General features: G+C 26.5%; 1 protein-coding gene across 2 annotated transcripts in view; it reads left to right on the top strand.

The window, feature by feature from the left end:
- Positions 1 to 9,067, top strand: part of LOC129966635 (ATP-dependent translocase ABCB1-like) — a 65,403-nt gene extending 56,336 nt beyond the window's left edge. Inside the window, exons 20-26 of one of the 2 annotated variants that reach the window (XM_056081133.1) lie at positions 1,162 to 1,262; positions 1,958 to 2,098; positions 3,134 to 3,290; positions 3,566 to 3,763; positions 4,596 to 4,802; positions 5,188 to 5,334; positions 7,361 to 9,067. In XM_056081133.1, the coding sequence (XP_055937108.1) occupies positions 1,162 to 1,262; positions 1,958 to 2,098; positions 3,134 to 3,290; positions 3,566 to 3,763; positions 4,596 to 4,802; positions 5,188 to 5,334; positions 7,361 to 7,576 (1,167 nt within the window). In that variant the 3' untranslated portion in view covers positions 7,577 to 9,067. The remainder of the gene's footprint in view (positions 1 to 1,161; positions 1,263 to 1,957; positions 2,099 to 3,133; positions 3,291 to 3,565; positions 3,764 to 4,595; positions 4,803 to 5,187; positions 5,335 to 7,360) is intronic. The other variant, XM_056081134.1, reaches the window with a different exon arrangement.
- Positions 9,068 to 12,583: the final 3,516 nt, after the last annotated feature.

The raw sequence follows: 12,583 nt of genomic DNA on the forward strand, positions 1-12,583 counted from the left end.
CTTTTTTCAGTCATAACTGGTTGAAATATTTTCCCTTTCAACTTTCATTTTCATGAAAAACGTTGTTTTTTAGATATGAATGAAAAGCCCCTTTTATTTTATCTTCAATCCACCCAGAAGGGCACCTCGAAATGAAGATGAGATGTTTCCAGTATGGTGGTTGGCCACTCTGGAGGGTACTCGAAAAGGTGGGGGTCTGGCTTCTTGCATTGATGACGGGATGTGCTTTCTTAGGGAAGGGTTATACCATGGCGAGTCATGGCCCTTAGCACACAACCACAGTTCCTGCCAGTGTTGCTGTAGTGGCGGTTTGGTCATTCAGTATTTATTAACTGTGTGCTTTCGGGCGGGGCGGAGAATCAATGATATGATTTACTTTATCTTCAACCGAGTGAGAATTTATCAAGCATAAATATTACTTTGATATAATATCACGATTCATTAACTTTACAGTTAAGGTGTCATTAGAAGAACATTATCATTTAAGGTAAACTATTATTCATTTTCAATTGGACAGATAACCTCAAAACAGCATTTATAATTTAAATAAATCAATCTGCTTGTATTAAAGCTTTTAATATGTAGTATTGCACAATTATTTATTATCTTTATTCTGGTTCTTATTTCTTTTGCTCAGTTTAACAGCTGAAGGTTTTTACTAATTAATAATTTGCTTTAGATTCTTAATTTATGTTTAAATGTATTAAATGACAGATGATTGATTCATACTATGAAATCTGTTCTTATGACAAAAACAGTGTTAATACTTGTTAGTTTATAAACTTGATACCTTGAATTTTTTTGAGAAATGTTCATTTTTAATGAATATATATTTCTCATTTTGTTGTTTTTCTATAATTATAAATTTGCCTTTCATTAATTTCCATTTATACTATTAGAAATACTTGAAAGAGCTATAATTTTATTCATTTATATTTGAAATGGTTAGTAAAAAGAGAAATGAGGATTAAATTTACATTTTGAGATTTTTTTGTAATTATTGGATCGTGACAAAGCTATTCATACAACAAGTAAAGTTATCCAAATTTGCATAATAAAAGCATCATTTGAAAAGGTCCTAATTTAAAACATAAATTTAATAAGCATTTTTATGTATAAATGAAAAAAAATGGATTGTAATAATTTTTTTTTCCCCTTTAGATTGCAATAGAAGCTATTGAAAGTATAAGAACTGTTGCATCTTTACATCAGGAAGAAAATTTTTTTATACAATTCAGAAATGCTTTAGTTCAGTCTTACAGGTATTTTGTCACAATTAGTATTGATTACATTTCAATGCTAAATAGCATTCTTATAAAACAAATTTATGAAATATTTCGTTAATTTTCTTGTATTTCAAATCATGCTTATTATTTATTATGAATGTGATATAAATGAATTATAAATGGCTGTAAATATTAATAAAATTAGAATATTTATTTTGCTTCAGAATGTTTCTTTTCTATTATAATGTATTCATCTAAAGCAAAATAATTTTAGTGAATCACTTGTTTCTGTGAATTGACAATTGACATGTGCATATAATGTTAAAATCTATTCTGGTCATATTTGAGGGAATTTTACTATGCTGTTAACCGAAGCATTTCAAAGTAAAGTTTTATGCAAGCATGGTATCTTCTTTAAATTTTTTTAAAAGTATAAACCAGCTTTGGTACACCATTTGAACTAAAAAAAATAAATAAATGTTTGTGATCTATGATTAAGATTATTATAAATTTTTCTAAAATTCCAATTTGCTAAAAGAAATTGGTTTCGGCACAGTTCTTGCACCTAGATAATATCCATATACTGATATTTATGTTAATAAATAGTAAATCAACTTCTTGCTATTCTGTTTCTGAGAAAATTCTTTATTCTTTACTAAATTCAGTATTATTATATTTTAATACTATGCAAATACTTATAACTGACTTTTTTCTTCATTACATTCTTTAAGTAATGCCAGAAGAAAATCACATGTCAAAGCAATCGCCTTTGCATTTGCTCAAAGTATTCAAGTTTTTGCTTACTCAGCTGCATTTTACTATGGTAGTGTACTTGTTGCTGCTGGTGAACTTCATTATTCTGATCTCTATAAGTAAGTTCACAGTAAATATTTATCTAAAACTGTGAAATATTTACTATTTAGAAAAATCAAATATTAAAATGTTGGCAACTAAAAAAAATAAAAAAGAAACTGTTTAATTTTCATTAAAACTTATTTACTTGTAGATTTTGTTTGCCTATAATATGAGTTTATTTTAAGATTAATATTTTTTTATTTTAAAATGATTTAAGGAGTTTTTGTAAAGTAAAAATAGCATAAATCCAATTCTGGAAAAAAAAAAAAAAAATGTGGTTCCTGTAGTTAAGGATCTAATTGTTAGAAATTTAGTTTTTCTACTTATTATGAAATTTTTATGGTGTAATTTTGCAAAATTTGTATTTGTAAAAATTTGCTTGTAAATTGATTCTTTCTAGTAAATGGCTACACTTTTAACACATAATTATTTTGATAAAATTTAATTTCATACTAATCTTTGCCTTGATTGTAGATGTTGATTCTACATAAACTGTACTTGAAGTTATTTTTAACTTATTATCTGTTTTTTTCTTAATGAGTGAACTATTCCAAATTTATATATCAGCTCTTAGTAGCTGTTATTCATTTCTATATTATTGGTAGAAGAGAATTAGCAGGAATGGGTCGGCTACCTTTATGTCTAAATAATCTATTTCTAGTCCTTTCATTAAATAGAACAGCTAAAACCTCTTGCTTGACTCTAATTGTTATGCAACAACAATATTGTTTAAAAACAGAAAACCTTATTTTTATAAATCAGAAGTGAATATAAGTTCTTATTTTTTTCACTAATTTTTTTTAATCTTATTATTTGTAAAATGAAAATATTATAAACGTATAATAAACTCAAAGATATAAGGTTTGTAAACTGACAGTCAAATTAAGCCTTACGCATTTTAAAAGAATATTTGGGTTCTGAGGTTTGATTATTTAAAATAATTTCATACTTTTTGTATAATTAAACAAAATTTATGTATTAAAAATATTATAAATTATAAGTTACGCCCTTTTTAGCAAAGAATTATGAAATGCAATTTTTATGTTTTTTAGAGTTCTTGAAGGAATTGTAGTTAGCACTGCTATTCTTGGGCAAGCTGTTGCATTTGCTCCTGATTATCACAAAGCCAAAATTGCTGCTGTTCGGATTTTCAAATTACTTGATATAAAGCCAACAATAGATGTGTTTTCTCCAATTGGCTCTGTATTGGTAAGCTTTTCTTTAATATTGTTTTTAAAAAAAAGCTAATTTTTTTATGTAAACGATTTTATTTTTAAATACCTCATATATTGGTTTAAGAAAGTTACTTTTAAGACAGGTTTACAAATTGATGAATCTTGAAATTTACATATCATTTGATAATTTATATCTTAAATTATTATATTTCATATTATTCATTTTTGATAAAAATTATTCAATTTCAACATTATCCAAATTAATTACATTTTTTGCCTAAAAAGGATTTTCTTTGAATATATTCACAGGAAAATGTTGACGGAAACATTGATTTCCAAAGTGTTTATTTCAACTATCCAAGCCGTCCAAAAGTAAAGGTTTTAAGAGGCCTTAATCTAAATATTGAACCTGGAAAGACAATCGCTCTTGTTGGGAGTAGTGGCTGTGGGAAAAGTACTTGTGTTCAGTTAATTGAGCGTTTTTATGAAGTGGATAAAGGTGATGTGGTGAGTGTAGTAATTGTTTGCAATGTTTTAAATATTGTTATATCTTGTTTATCAGAATAAAAAGCATATAAAACTGTTTTTTTTAAATTAGTAGTTTAGGTTTTTATAGTTTATATATATAATTTAGATTATGTTACTTTAGAACCATTCAGATCTGCCATCCATAAGTAACTATCCAGAATTTAACTGAAATAATGGTCTTCTATATAATGTTGTTACACTTTTCTGGTCTTTCAGGTTTTTTCCGAATGTCTTTGATGCGGGGGGTGGAATAGCCTTTTGTTGTTACTTATTAATCATTTAAAATCTCTGCAAATAAACAAAGATTATGATTAATTGATTTAATTCATTTATTTATTTGCAACTTTTTTTGAGATTTGCCCCAATTGTGTTCCAGTTATAATGAAATTTCGGATACTATATTTGCCTTTCTATTGATACTCTGAAGGGTTGGTTTCTAACATTTTGATTTTGCTTTAAGACTTGGTTGGATTTTTCAATTGAGAATTTTCATTACAGATTTCTTCATTCTTATGACAGGTGCATAGTTATGTTAGTAGCATAGTTACTCTTTTTATTCATGGTTTGTATTAAGTTCTTAGCAGAGATTTTACTTTATTATGAATAAATGTCAAGATTGCAAAATTATCAAACTATAGGTTTGTTTCATGTTTTATAGCTACCATCTACTTAGTATCCTTATAAAATATGGTTCTCTCAAAAGCTTCATTACCATTTATTCTATTATACTTAAAATCAAAACATATTGTTTTTGATGAGATATATCCAAAATCCATCTTTATTGCTGTTTGTTTATTTATATTTTCCATAGCTTGTTGATGATGTAAATGTGAAGGATATTAATGTTAAAAATCTGAGATCTCATATTGGGCTAGTTTCCCAAGAACCAGTGCTATTTAGTTACAGCATTGCCGAGAATATTGCATATGGAAAGAATTTTGAAGCTGTTGACATGAACGAAATAATAGATGCTGCTAAAAAGGCAAATATTCACAATTTCATCACATCTTTGCCTCAGGTGAGTAAATTCATTTTTTTTATTGTCCCTTAATCTTTCAAATTCTGACATCTTGTTTTAAATATTAAAAATGAAATATTTAAATATTGACACAGTTCATACATAGTTTAAAGCTTTTGTTGTTGTCACTACTGCACTGTTTAAAATCTTGATTTTATTTTATGTGAGTTAATATTGAAAGTAAAACTCAAAACAAATTATTTTAAACATGTCTAATCATTCTATAATTTCAGAATTCTTTTATTATAAAAAATTCAGTTACATTTTTATTCTCTGAATCAAAATAATTGGTAATTTATATTTAAGTTCTCATAAAACGAAACAAGAAATGATATTTATGTTTTAGTATACTTATGCCATGCCTTAATGTTTTGAATTTTATTAGGGATATGAAACACCTGTTGGTATGAAAGGTACTCAGTTAAGTGGTGGGCAGAAACAGCGTGTGGCAATTGCTCGAGCTTTATTACGAGATCCAAAGATTCTTTTACTTGATGAAGCTACGTCAGCCTTGGATGCTGAAAGTGAACGTGTAAGTACCTTGCATTATATATGTGAAACTGCCATCTTAACAGTTATTTAGAATGCAGGTATTAGCTCTACTCCTTCCCTTTTACTGACACTTTTATAGAGAACTGTGAGAAGCATTTGTGTTTCAAACTTTTGAACTCTTATTTTTGGTATACTTACGCCCATTTGTTTCTTTGATAGTCGCATTGTAATCTTTGATAGTCTGTATTAAAAATTATAGTTTGTGTGTTGGTTATTTATAAAACAGCAATTGAATTTAAAGTCGCCAAATTTTTCACAGATATCCTTTGAAGGAGGAGGAGAAAGTGTATCTAGGAGATGATTCAGATTTTATTTTACTTTTTATTTGTATTCAATTTCAAATTATTTAAAAGTTAAATAAAATTTCAGCATTTGCAAAGTTTTTTTTGTTTAATAATTTTGAAAAATTATTTTCAAGCCATTTTAAAATGTAAAATTTTGATGCAGAAACAGTTTCTGTTCAAATATTTTTAAGTGTTTAATCTGAATATTCTTGGCTTCTTTAATTATTGTCTTTGAACCGATTCATCCGAAGAGTTATGTAATCTCCACATAGCGAAAGGAAGAAAAACATAAAAAGAAACGGTTTAGATAAAATAGGAAAAGACAAAAGGGGAAATTCTAAGGTTTATATATAAAAAAAAAATTTAAAATTTCTTTTTTTTTCTTTTAAGCCTGACATTTTTATGTATTTGATTTACATTTTAAATGTGGATAGTAATTTTTCCTTTGATATTAAACCAAATACCATGTTTGTGATATTTTACATACAATCTTTAATCGTGTCTCAAATTATATGCTGAAGCAATCTTTCAACAACTCAGTTTGCTAGCAACCAAATTAAATATATTGAACATTAAATAAAAAAAAGCATTTTAATAAGGTTTTTTTTATCAGATATATGTTTTTTATATAAAAATATAGATTTGTAAACATTTTCTGATTACACATAATTATCTTAAAAATACTCTCTAATATTGGTTTAAATTATGGGGACTTTTGCTCTTATTCCAAATAATATCCTTTTTAATTTTTATTTGAAGCTAAAATATATTTAAAATACTATGAATATTATTTCAATATTTTAAATTAGTATTACAAAAGTGGCAGCAAATGATTGCATTCATTAATAATTCTGTCACTATTAAACTACACCATAAACTTTTTTATAGATACTGATACTTTGTGAAATCTGACTGGGAATCTTAATGTAAAATTTTAGTTCAGATGTTCTGATTTTTCATATAATTATTACTCAACCGAATTTCATCAAATTTAATTTTAAAATTATGGATCAGTTCTTCAGTAGACACATAATCAATCTACATATAGTCCTTCTACCTAAAGGAATTTTAACTATTGCATATCATGATGAAACGACTTGGGTTAGGGCTTCTATTATCTGAGAAAGCTGGTTGCAAAAAAATAGATCAGTGTTTCTGTACTAATCTCTACTAATAATAAAGTTATTTGTCAGTACTTTACAGGCCAGATCATAATGCCCAAATTTTATCTAGTATTTTGAAGGTGGAAATATGCACCAAAAAAGGATTTTTTTAAAAAAAATTTCAGTTAAATATAATTGAAAAACAGCTTGATTTAAAAATAAACAAATTCCATGCATCTTCGTATGGGATGGTGATGATATTGATATGTAAAAAGTTTACGGTGTTGTGTAAGGGGAAGATTCTTTTGAAAATAAACATTGAGAAAATGTAAAGAAGGCGGTGAAAATCAGACATATTTGTAAATCCTCTTATTGAAAATGATAATCATTTAAAAAAACACATGCAAGAAGTCTAATTATTTACAAGTTATTCACAAACGCTACCATATTTTAACTTGTATTAATAACTTTGAATAAAGAATGTTTGAAAATCTTGTCAAGTTATGATTTAAAATTTAGTCTCTATGAACTTGAACTATCAGTGGTAATTACAGTCTTAGCTTTGGTAATCGAGGTTATCTAGTAATTTTACATTGATCGATTTCTTCTTATCTTGCAGATTGTTCAGGAAGCGCTTGATAATGCAAGAAGTGGTAGGACTTGTTTAGTTATTGCTCATAGATTAACAACTATTCAGAATGCCGACTCCATTGCAGTTATTCATAAAGGAAGAATTGTAGAACAAGGAACACATCAAGAATTATTAAAAATTAAGGGACATTATTACAATCTCTATAATAGTCAATATTCAAAAAAGAATAATGCAACTGTGTGATAACCTTTTCAAATTTTAAAGCTGCAAATATGTATATTTTAATAATATGATAGGTGAAGGAATCATATTTTTAATATTGCAGTTCTAGATGTTCTAAAAACCAATCGAGCTTTGAGCAGTCTTACTGCAGCTTATTTTCTTGTTATTTGGTTTAGATCTGTATTATATTTTATGATTTGTGTTTGTATATAAAATATCATTTATATGAATGTTTTATAATATTATGTTACTAAAATTATCTACAAAATCTGTTAAATTGTATTTCTCTGTCCTATACAACCTAATGTATTTTTTTGTAAAACATGCAATTATAATTTGTAATTTAATATTTTTTTACTTTTTCTTTGAATTATTCATGTTTTATTTATTGCCAGTAATCATAAACAAAAGGCAAGTATGAAATGGGTGGATTTTTTTACATAATTTCTGGTGAGTCAATATTCTACTAACAATACAATTTAAGTTTTGACCAAGATAGTATTTTCAGATCAAAAATTTCCATTCATTTGAGATTGTTCAATTTTTTAGAAATTCATGCTATCTCTAACCAATTTTAAGGGACAACATTTGTATCGATTTAATAAACATTTGCTGTTGCAAAAGTTAGTTTGAAAGCATCCGTTAAACTTAATTTTGATTTATTTTAGTAATTTATTCAAAAATATTGTTAATTTTTAAGTGATTCTAAATTTTAAAATTTAATTATTGATGATTGATTTGTGGAGTAAATTCAATTATATTTCAAATAGAGAAACTCTGAAAGTAATGAAAATACTTTTATAACATCTGCTGTTGGAATTTTTATAACTTACATAACTAATGCAATTTTCAGTTTTTATTAAAGCTCAAATTTCTTTGTCCTCTATTTTTAATCATTTTTTCTCAATTATTTGCAATGCTTTATATAATTTTAAACAAATACTTAAAGGAAAACCTTTTTATGTTCATGTTTTCCTTATTTGCAGTATACTTGAAACACATGTTTGTTTTCAATCTGCTCTTTTAGAAGACTGCAAATAAAGCTAAAACTGAACAAAAGTGCTTTTATTTAAAATAATTATATTTGTTAGAAATTTAACATTTTGTATTATACTTTTATTGCATATCTTACTTCATTGTTTTAAAAATGGTAAGTTACAATAGAAAACAAATTAGTACTTTAAATTTCCATTTAAGAAATTTTAAATGCAGTGTGTTTGAAATCGAACTGTGATTTCTTTTTAACATATTTATTTATTATGTTTTATATTTGTTTCTTTGTCAGAGTTGTATTTTATTATGTGTGGAAATGTTATTTTTTATACTCATGAATGTTTAAGCATTGTTTCAAATAAATTTGGCTGATTTAATTCTGCTTTCCTTTATTCCAAAAGTACTTTAGTTCAATTATCTGTATCAAATATATTGCACTCAAATGCTAAAAAAAGACAGAAAGGGGAAAGGAGGAGACAGTATTTGCAGTGGCATAGTAAATAGTAATAGACATTTGAAGATTTCCTTGACTATAATTACTAATTGACTAATATTAATAAATTTTAACCAAAATGATGGACAATGCTTTTGGATCTATTGAGTTTGTTTTTGCCTTAATTGGAAAATATTGCTCCATTGATAAAATTGCTACTGTTACAAAATTTATACATTTTTGACAAATATTTTTGCATATATTTTAAACTATTGATTAAATCCCAACAATACTCTGGAACCAAATAATATATTTTTTGAAGAATTAACCGAGATTATTACACCAAAAAAGAATGGCTTTATCATTGATAACTAAATCAACTGTCAAAAAATGTACTGTGCCTCATGAATGTATGATAAGAATCCATAATTTTGCCACTGATTTAAAAAAAATCTTCTTTCTACTAAAACATTGAATAAAAAGTTAATTCCTCATGTTATCAAACACCATGTGCAACCTTGGTTCTCATTAGCTAACAGAAAAGCAGATACTATTTTAACTAGTTTATGCATTGGACACATTTTGTTGCTATATGAACAACACCACTGTGTTTGCGATGTCATTATCAAAGGTCTGTACAACATATTGTCAGAATGCCTAAATTTCAATGCCCATAATTTACAGTTTTTTCCCCAAAATTCTTGTGCTTCATTATCTTTCTTGCTTGATAAGATATCTCATGTCCAACTCTTTCCATTTTTAAAGTCCATAAAGTTTTATTCATTTATTTGACTCTTGATTACTTTTTAGCTTCACCTCACATTCCCTTTGATGACTGTTTTAAAATGATATAATTTTACTTACTGTTTAATGTATCATGACTTTTGCATCAGAAAACCTGAAACAAATCAAAATCAAAAATATATATCAAATACAAATCAAAATCAAATTATAGATAGATAATGTTTCCTATATGGCCACTGGCATCGAGAAGTCGGTGATGATCTCGCTTTTTCCTGGTTTGAAAATTGATTGGACAAGATAATCTGTTAATGATTGTGTGTAAGTAGTTCTACATTCACATGCGATCTAGTTAATATTTTTGTTAATCGTATTTCTAGTATAATACGATGTGCTGATAAAAATTTCTAAATTAAGCTATGGTATTTTTTATTGAAAATTTGTTATAATCGCCAGATCTAAAACTTGTCATTATAGATCCCATATAGTCTATGGACCGTTAATTTGATATGTCTAATTTACATAAAATAACACTGCCTTATCTTTTTTTTTTTTTTTTCAAGTTGTCATATTTGATTTAAAACGTATCAAGCCAGTTCAAAATATGCTGATAATAAATTACATTATACTGATAATGTAATTTATACTTCATTGTTATGCATCACCTATTTGGGCGACTGCTGCCAATCTCCTTGTTACTGACTAGAAAGATAGCAAAATGTGACGGTGAGGCAAATTAGTAACCTGCTTTAGTTTGTTAGGAACAAAGAAACCAAGACAAAAAAAATCTGACCATTGCAACTTTGCAGAATTTCAAAAGAAACCCTCAATAAGATTTTTTGAAAAATTTGTCAAAAGTGATAATATTGCAATAAAAGAAATTGATAATTATGACTGTACCCTACCACAAAACATCAAGAGACCTGATCATCTATTTCATGCCTAAGTCATAATCCATAGCTTTGCCACACTGACTTGACTCTGGACTGAATTTGCCAAAAAAGCATTCAATATATATATTTTTTTTCTTTTTCTGTCATATCAGTATAATCAGTTATATTTCTAAATAATACTTTAATTTTTCTAAGCACAACCACTTACTATATAGTCTTATTGCTATGCTCTAATTACCTATTTAATCCAGAGATTAAGAACACTGAGTTCAAGAACTCCTTGACCCGACCTTCAAGTTGGCATTTTATTATTTTGTGATTTCAGTGTCTGTATAAAGTAATCACACATTCCAAGTTGCAAAAGATATTTTATTGGGAAGTATGATTTTCTTCTTACTTGCCCCATTTTGCCTTGTGTTTTTTCTTTCTCATCACTTATATTCCAAATAACCCTATATCACTGCATTCGTAGTGTATTTCAAAGTTGTGGCTCTCTTAAAAAAAAAAAACACTAGAGGAAAAAATGTAAGGAACATACAACATAGAGCATTTATTATAAAAATCAATATAAATAATTTGAAGACATTTTTTATAGTGTTAAAAAGTAATATTTAATTTTTTTTAATTCTTACAATTCATTATTATAAATGCTATGAAATTTTAGAATCAATTTTACTTAAAGTCACTGCCAGGTGGCATATATACTCATGTGAAATTATCATATCATATGGAATTAAACACATACCCCTATTAATTGATTAAATGATAATGAAACTCAAAACAATATGTAATCATCAAGAATGCTGCAATATATTTATACCTCTGAAATTTTGAACATTCAAGCTCAAATGAAAATTCAAAATCTAAAAACATTCAACAAATTATATTAAATGAAAGAGTATACAAAGAATGTATAATTGCCTAGTAGGTTCTAAACTTTTTGTTACTCTTGCTCAACTTTTGCTATTATAATCTGTTTCTCTTGCTAATTTTTGTTCCTGTGTTATTAAATTTTTAATTTTATATAGTTAATACTAATCATTATATTTATTATCTTACTAATCATCTTTGATAACCAGTTGTTCATCAGAATTACTGCATGTGAAAAATTACAGTAAATTCCTAATTGTATAGCATTTGTAACTATAAATTGCCAAGTATTTTTAAATTCTGATAATGTAATTTATACTATTTTAGAAATCTCACTGATGTTAAATTCATTTTGCTATGCATCTGCCCAAATCTCCCATCTCGCTTAAAGTGTAATCTTTAATCTGAAATTGGAAATTGAATTAATTAACTCTAAATAACTCAATAATTGCTTGCTGACCCAAAATATAATCTTAAAATATGTAAAGATGAACAATGAATAAAATATCTTCATCTATTGTAAATAGGCAATAAAAGATCTTTACTAAAAAATTCCTTCTAATTGTGGAATACATGGAATCGGGTGATTTATTTTATCTTTTACTTTGATGCTTTTATTTCCTGCGATAAAAAAGTAAAATGTTGAAAGAATATTTTTCTTAATGCGAAAGATAGTTAGGAAGAAGAACTTAGAAACTAATTTTTAATTTCAAAATGCTTAAATGATTTTAAATTTGAAAGGAATTAGTCTAATCCTCTAAGGATGTTCATGGACTAGAAAGACATTCTAATTTGAAATTTGCATTCACTTGGGAGCTGTAAGTTAAGAAGTGAGTAGTTTTTTTTAATTGCACTTAAGTGAAATTTCAGTTTCGAATCTTATCATAGCGTTCATACCCTTTTTATTAATTCTAACTATACCAATACTTCTTACTGAAGTAACTTTATTGAAAATATTTATTATTAAAGCTTTTATTTAGAATTTAGGAACAGTAAATATGCAGTGAATTAATAAAGAAACACGGCTTATATTTAAATTCAATGATTTTTTAAAGGAAGAAACAAAAGTGCATGCACATACTTAATCAACCTCCTGTT

Source organism: Argiope bruennichi, chromosome 4, assembly GCF_947563725.1.
Source record: "Argiope bruennichi chromosome 4, qqArgBrue1.1, whole genome shotgun sequence".
Classification (NCBI taxonomy): Eukaryota; Metazoa; Arthropoda; class Arachnida; order Araneae; family Araneidae; genus Argiope; species Argiope bruennichi.